The sequence below is a fragment of the Typha latifolia genome, chromosome 2 (genome assembly GCF_019914945.1).
Source record: "Typha latifolia isolate L0001 chromosome 2, TyphaL0001v2, whole genome shotgun sequence".
Lineage (NCBI taxonomy): Eukaryota > Viridiplantae > Streptophyta > Magnoliopsida > Poales > Typhaceae > Typha > Typha latifolia.
Window position 1 is genome coordinate 16,817,151 of NC_133087.1, and position 14,430 is coordinate 16,831,580.

At 35.6% G+C, this 14,430-nt stretch overlaps 1 protein-coding gene across 2 annotated transcripts; it reads right to left on the bottom strand.

The window, feature by feature from the left end:
- Positions 1-637: 637 nt before the first annotated feature.
- On the bottom strand, positions 638-13,529 carry LOC140782616 (villin-2). Of its 2 annotated transcripts, XM_073129281.1 has the most exons (24): positions 13,373-13,529; positions 13,113-13,293; positions 11,187-11,312; positions 10,881-10,980; positions 10,706-10,774; positions 10,383-10,619; positions 10,113-10,290; positions 9,880-10,012; positions 9,015-9,174; positions 8,789-8,945; positions 8,609-8,709; positions 8,342-8,500; positions 7,542-7,610; positions 7,395-7,463; positions 7,129-7,266; positions 5,830-5,958; positions 4,121-4,268; positions 3,988-3,998; positions 3,744-3,884; positions 3,539-3,664; positions 3,005-3,070; positions 1,949-2,315; positions 1,282-1,514; positions 638-1,117 (listed from the first exon to the last, which is right to left on the bottom strand). In XM_073129281.1, the coding sequence occupies exons 3-24, from the start codon at positions 11,240-11,242 to the stop codon at positions 1,004-1,006; spliced, it is 2,961 nt and encodes a 986-aa protein (XP_072985382.1). In that variant the 5' UTR covers positions 11,243-11,312; positions 13,113-13,293; positions 13,373-13,529; the 3' UTR covers positions 638-1,003. The 2 variants fall into 2 exon arrangements, with proteins under 2 accessions (XP_072985382.1, XP_072985381.1); XM_073129280.1 differs by lacking the exon at positions 13,113-13,293 and having other exon boundaries at positions 13,294-13,522.
- Positions 13,530-14,430: the final 901 nt, after the last annotated feature.

Consider the following 14,430-nt stretch of genomic DNA (forward strand, 5'->3'; position numbering starts at 1 on the left):
TTATCTCTGTGGAAAGATTGGAACGATGGACCTTTGGGATTTTGTACCTTACTTGTTTTTAGATGAAAGTGTACGGGACCTTTTCTTCAAAAACATAAAAGACCGGCATTTCTTCTGTGAGCGGTAATTAGATAAGATGCTCTTGAATCACTCAGCCAACAACTAATTAGATACTAGAGCATGGACCCCAATATGAAGCACACTGCACACCGGATATGTCAAATCCAACAACCAGATCGAATCAAAATCAATAGCTAATCGAATATGAATCCTAAGATCTGTACTCAATAAATTAGGTTTTGGGTCAAAACAAGTGGATTAATTATTGGAGTACACTGCCGCTTTAAACTTTACACAACCTTGATGAGTTAAAAAAAAAAAAAGAGGCATGTAAGGGTGAGCAAAAACATCATTTCTTACCATCCCATGTCTTTTAAGTCAAAAGTGAAAAATGTCTAATTTGAATAGCGTGCAACGTAAAAATACGAAACCATACTTGACCAAGATTTAATGCAAAAGTCATATATCTTGCCATACGGAAGCACTCATGAAAAGCTTTCAAGGATTAATATAGCAGAGGCATCCTCCATGCACATTACGGCATAAATAGCAAAGAATATTGTAAGAGCAACAAGGATTTATATCAAAACTTTCTCCTGCATCTCATTGCAATACACATAATTATGTACTGTATTTAACTAGATACAGTCTATATGTATCAAATCAAACAAATATATATACTTATGAACCTTACTCCAAACAAACTGAACAACTATGGAGACTCATCATGTTGAAACATCAACGCTCATGTACAAAAAAAAAATGGAAGAATGCCCTATATGTCGCACAACCACCAGGGAGCAGCATGACATCAACCGCAAGCAAAGCCTAATAGAAAATATGAATGCATCACCCAGAACAGAGATGACAAAGCAAAAAATACAAACAGTATAACAATAAATATACGACCTAGAGAGCTGCACCCTGTCATGAATGCATACACTTAGAAGAGATCCGACTTTCTTTTCAGCACATCTTGCTTCCACCTGGGCTGCCTATAAAATGTCTCTTTAGTCATACCAAGAACTGTCTGGAACTCGGCATCAGATAGGTAGGCCTACAGAGTGCAACAATAAAACAAAATAAAAGAGTGACTTTTTCTTAACCTTGAACATTCAAAACATTACAAATCAATATCCTTTTGTAAACAATTCCAACTCCCGGGTCCTTTTTCTTTAAAGATACCATAATTTAAAAGAAAGTGAGTTCTGAACTGCAAACCTCTCTTCGTTTATAATCAATTCCGCTAACAGGATTGCTCGACTTGGCTTTCAACCGTTCATAGCTAAATGTGGTTTCTCCTCCATTCTCATCTATCTTTGGTTCTTGTCTCGGCTCAGAATCAGTTCCATTGCTCTTGGCCACCAATCTGTCTCCCTCTATAGCTTCTTTCTTAACAGGAACCTCTAAGGAATCCCCCGCCTCAGAGGCAGCAATTTCAGACTTCAAAGGAGCTGCATCAGTTATGAAAGTAAGCCTTTATGCATGAACTACATTATATCAAGGAATCCACTTTATTGTTGCTTCAATATGTTATGGAATTCAGACAGCCATGACGCTAAAGATTTCTCAAACATCAGGATTAAACTTTGAAAATTTTTACCCTAGATCTCTCCAGGAGCAATCAGGAAATGACCTTACACTTATAATTTATTCAGGATAACATCACATAATAATCATCCCTTTAGATGGATAGGTTTGAAATGATAGCAACTCAATACCAGCTTGGACATAAATAACATATGCTTGCATTACTGCATTTAAATTGTATTAAATATGACATTCAAAATTTGTTCAGCATAAAAAGTCAAAGATGGCAGCAAGGTCATAAACTTGTAATATTTCAGCAAAAGTAACATTTATTTTTTAATAAAAGAAGCCGTCTTACCTGTGATAGTCTTCGGTGGTACTGGGGAAGAACCTCTGCTCATATTCTTCTGTGGTACTGGGGAAGAACCTCTGCTCATATTCTTCTGTGCTATTGGGGAAGAACCTCTGCTGATAGTCTTCCGTGCTACTGGAGAAGAACCTCTGCTGAATCGAGCAGTGGAATCAGAGGGTCCCTTTTGTTCAGCAGTTAGAACAGCTGATAGTGCAGCAACTGCAGCTGCTCTTTGAGAACCTTGGCTTGGACGTAATGGCTTTGGAGATACAGTTTTGGCTTTGGAAGATGGATTTAGTGCAGAAGATAAGGCTGCCATTGCTGATGCCCTTTGGGTTGGACCGCCATTACTTATGTTTGACTTATCATTAGACTGACATAATCAAAGAAAAGAATATTAATTATACATGAATGCCAATAATTACATAAGCACTTTATTAACAAATATATTGGTGAGACTTAATAGAGGCTAGTATGATTAAGTTTCAAACTGAGGATGCAGATATGACTAGATCACTAAGATACACATACATAATTATTTGTGGACAAACACAATCTGATAATATATCCAGTTTTAGTACATTAAGCAATTAGATTAAGAACAGTGATGGCATCAACCGGCAAACAACATTTCACAAGCAAGAAATTTGCTGGTGGTACTGTAAAATTAGAACAAAAGATCAGAACTTGAACAAGATATATCAGTGTACTACAGTGCGCTAGGATGGCATATTTCTTAAGACATATAAAGATATGAACTGCGAACAATTTGCCCCCCTGCCAATGGGATTGAATCCAGATCTTCTTGTGCATGTTTAGAGAACTAAATTTTGGTATATGGGCCTTAGTGCCCAGTTGGGCCAATATGTCACCAGTTTTTTGGGCCTCTGAGCTGCATTATGGTTGTGTGGTCTAAAGGGCAAGGGTGGCCCGTTTATAATCAATCCTATGCACCATCATATGTAAAGAAACCTTTCCAGGTATACATAGCCAAATGCATATTGAGATTGTTGCTATAGGTAAGTTAAATTCACCAAGAACAAATGATCTGAAACAATTTACCTCTGAAGCATGCGCTGATGTCCCAAAAAGAAGTGAGAGCTTCTTTTGAAATGAATTTCCTTGAACCTGCTTAATATCAAAGATAACATCTTAGCCTACAACAGCAAGAAATATGCAATGGTGCAATATTTAACAAGAAAAAGGATAATCTTCTAGTTTATAACAAGTAATCAGAAAAACAAATTTCATTTGTTTAACATCTATAGGTCTGTATACAGCCGACCTGAAATAGTTGGGGCAAAAGGCTTGGTTGTGATTAGTTTTAGTTCTGCATATAAAGTGTAAAACATACTAGAAGAAAATCAAATTTCATGCAGATCAGAAAGATGAGAAAACACACCAATGCAAGTAAATCCTTTATCTCTACAACATATTATGCAAACGTGTCATAGTTATCTGCATTAGAAAACCTTCTACTGCTTACCATGCACACTAGAGGTTCTTATAAGGCAACATTGTAAGCTTACACTATTAAATTTCATTTTTTACTGCATAAATGCAATATAAAGTTTTAAGATAACATAATTAAATTACCATCGCCTTTGTGGCATCCCAGGAGAAGTATGTCGTGAAGAAACATGGTTCATTTCCTTCTGCGACGCTATAAAGTGGCACATCATGAGATAACCCTTCTAGAGACACGGCAAGGTTAATGTATTTCTGTGGAAAAACAAGAACTTCTGATTGATTAAATGCTACATGTATACATCAACAGGAAAAGAGAAACTTCAATACATACTTGTCCTATATCAAGTGCCTTCTGTTTCTCCTTCGAATCCACAGAATGACCAACCCATACGAAGACCTCAGCATGTGTATCAAGTATCAATATGTCCTCCGTCAATAAATCATCTTGAGAGAAATTAAAAACCTCATCAACCTGAAAGCAGAAAAGGATAATCATTGAAATATGGGAAAAAAATGCAGGAGATAAGTAAATCAGAAATTGAATATTATATCAGGCTAGTGGTAAGTTTGCAAACCTCTATCTTTCCTGAGGAGTTGTCATCCAAACACAAAAGCAAAGATAAGATAGGGTCAGGCCAAAGGTAAAAATACATAAACTAATTGAAAATTACATGAAAGAAAAAGAAAATTCTCAAAATTTAATCTAACCTTTGTTTAATGAAAAGGTATACAAATGAGGATCTCTAATGACTTCTTGTGTGACCTTTTTGGTGGAAAGACTTTGCTTTCCTCCAAGAGCAAACCAAAAGGCGGAGGTCTCTGTTCCCTCTTTAGTGTGCTTCAGTGCAACACCGGGCTGTAGGATAGGAAATAAAAAAGTAAGCCAAATGAAGTGGGATGGTAAGACCAGTATCCATCTAAAACAACCAAAAGGAGTCCAATGATACAAACAAATTTGTCATAACCAAAGATTTCTAAACATTTTTGTCACTATTACACTATATTTAGTCATTATAGCTAGATAATTCTTTTTGATTTCTTAACATTAGAGCTACAGTTCACTATAAATTTTTTTGGAAGAAAAGAAAATGAGCCAAGACTTTCTAAAGAGGCAAGAATAATGATAACATCTATCTACTTGTTTTAGAAAAGGTTAAAGAGTGGCTTTAGTTAAGAGAAAACTGACCCATGTATAAATACTTAGTCAAATGGGAAAAAAGTCTAAAGACAATAGAACCCAAAACAAAAGAAAGTCTTTTGCCTAATGTTTCTGCCAATCAACTCTTTTTCCTTTTATATACTTGTTTATCGGAAATGACCAAAAGTAAAAATGATGGCAAACTGTCAGTTAATACCAACAAGTAGATAAATTCTAAATGCACATCAGCTCTGGTTCACTCTTAAATGGATCACAAAAACATAATGCTAGTCCTAAACAAAAATACTACGCAAAAAAGTACTTACAACTATCAAAATTGAAGGTAGGCTTTTAATACAATTTGAAATGTTGATTAGATATAAGTCGAGTGGTCAAACTAAAGGGAATAAATCTATAGTCTATACAAATTCACCTCGAGAACAAATGAACTGTCTTCCTGAGTGAACTAGTGAAGTCCTTTTAAATTTGTAACCTCAATTTTCCCCTCTGGTCATTTCAACAGACCGTCTTTCATAAGTTTCCAACATATTTTACTCAGTTGGTCCTTCTGGGAACAAAATGTAAGTTTGTCAATAGGTTGGACCAGCCCAACAGCACAATTGTCTGGCCTGAGATCGAACACTTCAAACTTAGACTTGAGCTTTCGAGGACCTAGGCCTGATTGGGGAAAATAAGAAATGACAGCTTCAGGAAATCTATACTAAATTTAGGCTGAATGAACTAAAAATTGCCATCTAGACCAATAGCAGCTCCCAGTAGTGTCTAGGCTTAGGCCAGATTTATGCATACTATGCCGGCAGCCCAACAGGTTGGTAGAGTCCTATAACTAAATAAAGCCTAGGCTTCTTGGCTCATTATCACCCCAATAAGAATAGGTTGAAAAAATATGTCAGATTGCACCTCACCCAACCAGAAGAAAGAACCAAAAATCTAGAAAGAGTAAGTGCAGCACGCACATTCCACTGCTCGATCTCAACAAGGGCTTCCAAGAGTTCAATTAATGGAGAATAAATCATAAGCATCATATTGGAAAGAACCTTAAACTAAATAGTCCAGTACTAGAGTACTCAGTTTAATGATATACAGCACCAATGAATTAAGTGAATTATTGAACTCAGTATTAGTAATTCTGGTTCAGCACAAAAACATCTATGTTTTTTTTAATAACGGTAAGAACAATACAAAAATAAGATGAAGCATAGTTAGGTTTGGTAGATGCAAGAAAGCTAAAACAGTGTATAATTTGTGGGAATTAGACCTTCAAAAATTCTGCTACTTTTGCAGCCCATTGTTGCTGCTCAAGAGTGCTTGAATTTCCATGCCATGTGAATAATGAGTTTCCAGATTGCAACAGGAAACAATCTGTGGAGCACAAAGATGTTGCCACCTGAAAGGATAATGAGTACACTTCATCAAATAGAAACACATGGAAAATTGGAAATATTTAAATCAGCTATTTTTGTCAACAACAATAAAATTTGAAAGAGCATTCTACAGCTGAAGACAAATGAAAGTAACCTATAAAGGAGTTGCAACATGTGAGAGAGAAATAAGAGAGAAAAAATAGGGCAATCTAGAGTAGGTAGCAAAAAATCCATAGTATGAACCAAGCAATGTATCAATGATTGCAGTCTACATCCAAGTAGCAATTTGCTAGTATAACATATTAGATGGCATAAGAAAGATAAATGATGCGCAAATCCAAGGGGCATATTTGTTGCTCTATAGAAGAGTAAACTATTCAAATGGACAGATTTCTCTGGGTAGTACAAATAGTGAAATACATATTAATCTGACAATAGAAGTACTAATTTTAGGGAGCTATAAAAACTATATGATGACATAGATAAACAGTTGTGCAGCTAGGTAAGGATTCCTTGCATAAGTATCTTTCTTGTTAAAATTCATATTACATGCAAACCAATAAATACTTGCATACTTGGTGCTTCTACAAGTTGAAAGAAAGCTCTTTAATAAGCCAAATGCCAAAGCATGCTGACAAGTGGCTCCTTGGGGAAAGTTTATGCAGACAATTATTAGCTAATTCATAGGGCGAGAAATTGTAAATCACATAATACAATATATTTTCATAGACATTCCATACAAGAAAGAGGACGGGTGCAAGTACAGTTACAGCTTAAATTAGTAGCATTTTCTCAACTAAGGTATAGAGTGCCAGGATGCGGTCATCAACCTCTTTTCTGATCCTTCAAACATCCAATATCTACAGAAAATGAACCACTCCTCATGTTAAAGTGAAATTGCAGCACATCAGTTCTCAATGATAACCACATTTCGTCTATATTTGCTATTTTAACATGGCTAAGATTATCAACTATTCAAAAAATTTCAACTATTATTAAGCAAAAGTATCCACCAATGTCACATCTCTCATACTAGGGAAAGAAAAAAAATTAAATGAACTTCATAATGTTTAAAGTTGTGGTAGAAATTCATATAAGTAGCTTCTTATTAACCGGAGAACACAACATATCCAACTGTTGAAATCAGTATAGCAGAGGGCATACTAAAATATAAAAGAAAAATTAATGCATACCGCATCGACTTGAACTGCCTTGTTGTTATGCAGTGATGTGCCAGATACTCGAATTAGTGCAATACTATCAGAAGTATATGTTTCATCATTCAGATTCTTGTCCGCAATAAATTTCTTGTAACCAGAGCTAATCCCACCCTGCATAAATCATACAGCATTTAGTAAGACAGTACAGCAGTGCTCTTTCCAGTAAAGTAATTAACAAAAAGTTCATATTTGTCACTTTCTTTACACCATGAGAGGCAAAATTCTTTCAGCAGAAGTACCTTCAACACAATCATGGGTTGGAAGAGTGCAACAAATTGTGGTGGTTCATTTCCTTGATAAACGCGGCCCTGCAGGAATCACAGACATAGTACCTCCTTCAGTAACTCATATATTTTAAAAAGTAGTAAGAGAAATGGAAAGAGTACCTGAACAGGTCTTCCTTTTAAGGAACTCCACATGGTATTAGCTAATCGAGTCGCCGTCATTTGATCATCCTGGAAGAAAACAATACCACATATTGGTCCTATTACAGAACAAAATCACGATTCTTTTATAATCATTCTGTGATTCTATTATTAATTAAAAAAAGAAAGGGAATCAAAATTTCAAGAAGTTCAGCTATTGATTTGAGATACACTATCTGACTTGCTCTAGAGATAGGGCAAGGTAATTTCCTGAATGAGATCTATTCAGATAGAGGAAATAGCAAAATTGGTATGAAGCAATAAAACAGATGGCAAGACCCATACAGATACGTGAAAATAATAAAGATGTTAAAGTAGCAAATGTGAAAAAAAAAATCAATTATATATATAATATCCACCAGTCAGCCTTCTATCTTTCATTGCAAGTCCCTCTTGTAAGCTACAAACTTGATAACAATTCCTAGGTCAGATGTTTAAGTCAATAAGCCAGCCATTAAAGATCTGCCAATTATTCGGTACAAGGAAATAATACCTGTGCCACAGGGGAATGCCCAGTGACGTAACACAATATAAGAATAGCATAGCGCAAGAATGAAGAATCCATGGAAGTTATTCAAGTCTTAACAAAACAAGCAAGTTTCAAGTCAACTAGTTCTTATGTATTTGGAGAGAGAACATCATATCCATCTACCACTAGCAAAGTATTGTAGTGTACCATAAATAAATATGTATTTGTATGAAAATATATGACAAACAATGTCTTTTTCGTGTGAGGTTATATCCTGAAGCATCAATATTACCTGACTAGTGTCCTTTCCTATCCAACACGTTAAGAAATATTCCTCTTTCTTGTCACCAGAATGATAGGTATAAAGAACAAGGTAGCAATCTCCACTATAAAATTTACCAATCTCCTCCTTCGGTACTGGAGTCTTGGCACTGCCATTAATGCGCCAAACCTGAAAGGATATGCATGAATTAACTTTTGAAGAGAGGGATTTTTCTCCACTAATCTAGAAAACATATCTCGCTAAAGTGCAGATTTCTACAGGCTAAAGAAATGTCACCTGAAGTTTTCCACCTCCTTCAAGCAAAGGAGGAACTTCCTCATTGATAGGTGAACCTTTTGAGACTCCCTTAACATCAACACCTTGTTGCTTTAATAAAGCTATAAAACAAAAGGAAGTGTTATCGAAAATCAATAGAAAACAGATTCATTCATCCCAGATAAAAAGAGCTAATGCTACCTGCTACTTTTCCTCTTCCATCATCACCACTAGAGGTCCCTGTACCTGTGCCAGCGGGCCATGATTCAAAGTTGGACTTGAATGAATGTGTTTCGTAACCTTGAATAATCTGAGTAATGCGTGTGGCTCTTGGTCTGTTTTGATTTATAATAAAATCCTACAAAGAAAATATGTCAGGAAGGGTACCTAATTAGGAGAACAATAAAAAGAAAATTCAAGCTTTTACCTCAGCAGCTTTGCTTGCAGCTTTCCTGTCCTCGACTTGTGTTACCCTTCCAACCCAAACAAATATCTCAGCCCCACAATCAAGTAGATAACATTTGTTGTTTTCCAGAAGTGCTTTTGAGATTGCGTTCTCTTCTAACTTTAACAGACTATCATTAATACTGAAAGAGAAAAAAGAAAAGACCTTTTAATTTGTACCATAATAGAAGAAAGATATTCCTCATAGTAGGATTTTGCAATATTCATTTGAACATTATTATCACTTGCAGGGAATGCGAGGAGCAGATTCAAAAGCCAACTAGTAAAACCTGCTTCCACACATTTTAAAATTTTAAGAGAATTTCAAAGAAATTTTTTTCTGCTATTAAGCAAACAATTTAAACTGAGGTGCTAGCGAAAACATAGACAACAAATACACTTTTGGTCCCAACAGTTTGTCTTTCTAAATGGATTTTCATCTATAAGGGTCCAATTTCATAGTTTTCTTGGCAAAGTTTACGGCGACTGTCCACTGCCTAGCACATCCCTCTTATCTAACATGGGGAACAGTGGTCGCACATGGGCAGAGTTACTATCAAAGACATCATTATAAATAATAGAAACTTGTAGTCCTCATCCAACAAGTTTGCATTCAAGAGTATTTTAAGTTTTGTCATTATATAATAAAATATAAGAACTTCTATCAACTAAAAAGGAAAAGCATTACCTGCTGTACAATTTCACCTCAGTTGAAATCTTCAAAAAGATTCAGTCACAAAGTTCGACTAGAGATAATTTTTGTTAAAAGATAAATTTTAGGAACCAAACTAGTGATACATTATCTCAACTAACTTTACATACATCATGCATGAGAAAAAAAAAAGTACCAATAAAGCATTGGAGGAGTTTTTTCAGGAATAATGTCATCTTCACCAATAGTTCTTTTGCCAATCGGTGCAAAGCCACCAAAAAGAACCCAGAATTCTCCTGAATCTGATTCTGCCACAAGCTTTCCATCATCTGATATTATTGATGCAAATGTCAGAGTTAAAGAAAGTAGGAGATGAATGCAATAGGCACAATCACATGAATGATGTTTGTAAGAGGTTAGTTCTCTAACCTATAATTGCAACATCACATTTTCCCTCATGATACTTATCCTTTAAATGTTGTATTACTTCTAAAGATTTAGCTCTTTCTTGAATGTTTGAGTTAGCACCATTGAATTGATATATTTTCCGCTCGGAATCTAAGATAAACACATCATCATGATTCAGTGACGAGCGAGCAAATGGAACCTGCATGAGTCAATGTTTGAATTAGTATTTCCATGCACCATACTTGGTACGATATTAGAACTTACAGGAACATGTCTAAAATGCTACACGACCTGCTTGACTTTCACAACTCTTTTTCCTCTACAAACATATAATCGTGTTTCAAATTTCTCCTCTTCTGGCTTTTTGAATCCGGAGGCAAAGCCTCCCTCCTGAGGAATAATACATGGTCTGAAGTATGAAAGAAATTTGTCAGATTCATGACCTTGAACTTCTCTGTGCTGAACAGCACGCCCACCAAGGACTACATCAAGTTCAACTGTTTTGATTGCTGCAGTTCCAGCTTCATCCTACAGTGATTCACAAGATAAATAAAAAAGAGAACAACTCACAGAATCACAGATAATTTGTCAGAAAACAAATAATATTAACATACTTGACTTGAATTTTTCCCAATCCAGAAATGAATATCATAGAGGTAGGAACCACCTTTACCAGAAGTTGTCTGCAGTAAGCAGGAACAAAGCAGAAACTCAGGGACCAAAATTTAAAAAATAAAATGAAAAAAATATTAGACTATGATTCTAATAGTAGAAAAAGGAAATAATCACCTGTAGAATGATATATGAATCCCCACAGTAGAATTTACCATAATCTGATTTTGGCAGAGGAGCAGGCTGAAAGTTCTCAATACGCCAGATCTCTGTCCCTCTATGTGATGTTAAAGAACATTGAACATGAAGCTAATGAGACACTATATATCCATGTAATACTACAGAAACACCTCAAACAGTAAAGCAAATGTATGGTTAGATATCTGGTTAAATGAGAACATCCTCTGACAGTCACGTGAAAGACCTTGACACTTGAGAGAAAACAATGCAAGTATATGTAAATATATTTAATTCTAAGGATACACTCTCTGGCCAACTCCTTGGAAAGCGGGATCCAGATTTTTCACAGAACCTGACATTTTGTATTCCTAAAAGATCTTCTGGAATGCTTCCTCTAGTGGACACTGGAATCTAAATAGGTACTATTTGCTGAAAAAAAAATATAAGTAATTATCAATTATTAGAACATATTCACATACACAGTTGGGTATAATGCTTATAGCTCATTTGCAGACACAAAAGAAAAGGAAATCAAATAAAAAGGAACAAAATTAATTCAAAAATATTCCACACTTCAATAGAACTCCAACTCCTTCACAGTGGCAAATAAGTTGAAAACTAAATGGCAAGTCAAACTACAATTAGTTATGAACTTCTCCCCAAAGATATCAACAGCCAATTAAATAAACAACTTTTGCAGCATATTACATGAATCCCATATTGAATGACATGGCCAAGGTGAAAAAAAAACCCAAGTGTAACATCCATTCACAAACTTATAATATCCAAAAGTGTCTGCCTGTTAGATTGAAATTTGAATTTCAACTAATCCCTCTAATTGATCTTCAGATCCCAGAATAATCTTGGCTTCTAGTTTCATGCTACATTGTTGGACTAGGATAACACTAACATTCTGCAGTATTATTCGTGATCTTCACGTGCAATTTGAAAATTAGTTAAACTGATGGATGTACAAATTACACTAAAGATTCAAGTTACACATTACGATCTCAATTCATAAAATCATCACATTTAACAACAATTATTAAATACTAAATATTAATTTAGAGTCATCTAACAAGAAGTCAGGATGAAAATCTAGTTACAAATAAATGCATACAAGGTAGAGCATTCCTAGCTAATCAGGCACAAAAAGATTAAGCTCAAACCATATATTATCAACAAGACAAACCCTTTGTAAGAGTCTAATAGTAGTCTATTGGTACTGCAGGAAGCAGCTCTGGTTTTATAAACTATTCACTTCCACAATTTAATTTTCAATTTGTCACTCAAATTGACAGCCTTCATCTACTCATTCTTCCCACAGTTTCCAGGATTGCAACATTCTTCCGCTGAAACTCCAGAATTTTGAAGAATATAGTCAATATACACTCCTCAATAGTATACTGAACTATTTACTGTTAGTAAAATTTCGGTTTTAGCGTGAAGTAATTCCTATTATGAATTCCTTCTGAATACAAGACTTGTGATCTTAAAAGTGTTAAATCAAAGTATCCCAATTGGTGCACAATGGTTCTAAGCTAATAGGAAAAATACTTTGGCTAGTCGAAGTAGGCATACTATAGATACAAATTTTGTCAGTCAGCTGCAGCTGCTGCAAAGACAGACGATTTACATAACATCTAATTTTATGGATACTTTTCTAAAAGATTGTAAGTTTATCATGATCAAGCTGGACCCAAAGGAACACACTTATTTACCTAATTTAAAGCAAACCATATCCATAACTTAGACCTCAACTTCAGATATCATTATATCACTTTCAGGTTAGAAAAGTACACACTTTAACATGTCCTGGAGTTTGCCTTTCTCTAATCACAAATCCATACATAAGGTTCCCTCTGGTTTTCTTTTTCTTCTTGCTCCTTCACTAACAACAAAAGAAGGGAAAAACCCACGACATACACTTCCTCAGCACTGACGTCGGACTCTAGCTCCAGAAACTTACAACGGAGAAGGACAACGGTAAATCTAAAACCACTATATATCCAACATTGTGACCGAAACATCATCATGGACCAGAATAACTCGTCAGGATGCCAGGGAGATCGATCAAAAATAATATTAGACAACGAAACAGAGTTTATCTCTAATGAAGGAGGATCGTCTTTGAAGGTTACTTTTACTACACTCCAATGTGATACGTAAATCCGAGCACAGATTAAAATGGCAAGCAAGAAAAAGAAGAAAACAAACGACCACACTTACGATCCAAGGAGAAAAGAATCAAGAAAATGGGCAACTGACGGGCGAGAGCAATCGAATGCCAAAATCGATCAAGTCGCACATCCGATCGGATGATCCGCACAGCTATGTAACCAGATAGAAGCAAGAGATAGAAACAAGAATACAATAAGATCTAAGATTAACCACACCGATGATCGAGTACCTGAAACAATATTGAACACGATCAAAACCACCAAGAATTGGCGAGGATAACAGAGACTGAATCGATTCGGAATCGGCACCTGCAAAGATCTCTGGGTGACGATCGATAAAGAAATAGAAACCAACGCGATCGAGGTGGCAAAAGGTGGACAAAGCTTAAAGCGAATGATTGCTCTCTTCTCTCTTTCTCGGTATTCACTTCCCCTTTTCTCCCCTCTCACTGCTATTTTTAGATTTGGCTATTTATATATAGCGTAAACTAGAAATAGATAATTTAAAAGTCGAAATAATAATAATAATAAACGCCAAGGTCCTTTGAAACGGATCTTGCAGCAAGGGAAAGGATCCGAGAAGCGCCAGGTCGACCCACGCCGACCGACGGACCGACCGACCGACCATTAGATTCTCACCTTTCTATCGGGATTGGTCAGGATCGCCTGCTCGGCTTCCAACAGCGAACTTGCTATCACGCAAATCACAGCCCTCCACGACGGCCAATATTGATTCGTTTTTTTTTTTTTTTAATTAGGAGAATGCTTCTCTTCCTTCAGAAATCCTTCAAAACATTGTCTGCAGTCTACTACGTCTGATTCTTTTCCATAGAAAAAAAGGAAAAGAATAAGGCTATACAATGTGATATAGCCCTATATATAACCTAATTAAATCATGCATAATTCTAATAAAAAATATCTTAATTTCTAGGACATATAACCATAGTAAGATCTCCCTTTTTCTAGTAGTAAAAGAGCAGGTAAACTGACTGATCTAGTTGTTATAGCCTTAGACATATCAAAGAAAAAAAAAAGTCAAATAGGATTGGTGCATGTCTTATTCCCCCTAACTCAGACCTAATCCACTCGATCAATATTAGGACCCAAAAACTTAAATTAGTCCATGGAGGTTCAGATTTTTTCTGGAATAGGATGTGCATCAACTCTTTGGAGTCAAGCTCAAAATTGACCATTTAAAATCCCGGGCTGCTTGTAAAACAATGGCCGCTCCTCTAGCTACAGACTCCCGAACATTTTTCACCTCTCCCCAGTACTCTAAGTCTTATTTAGTTTGAGGCTAAGTTCTAAATTTAATTAATTAGTCTTTACTTTTATAAAAAGTCAACTTAATTAAATATAAAAAATAA

Coding starts and splice junctions, on each gene's coding strand:
- LOC140782616 (XM_073129281.1), bottom strand. CDS start 11,242: ATGTCAGGTTCTGTGAAAAATCTGGATCCCGCTTTCCAAGGAGTTGGC. Junction 10,981..11,186: donor CAAGGAGTTGGCCAGAGAGT/GTATCCTTAGAA, acceptor AACATCACATAG/AGGGACAGAGATCTGGCGTA. Junction 1,515..1,948: donor ACCACCGAAGACTATCACAG/GTAAGACGGCTT, acceptor TAACTGATGCAG/CTCCTTTGAAGTCTGAAATT.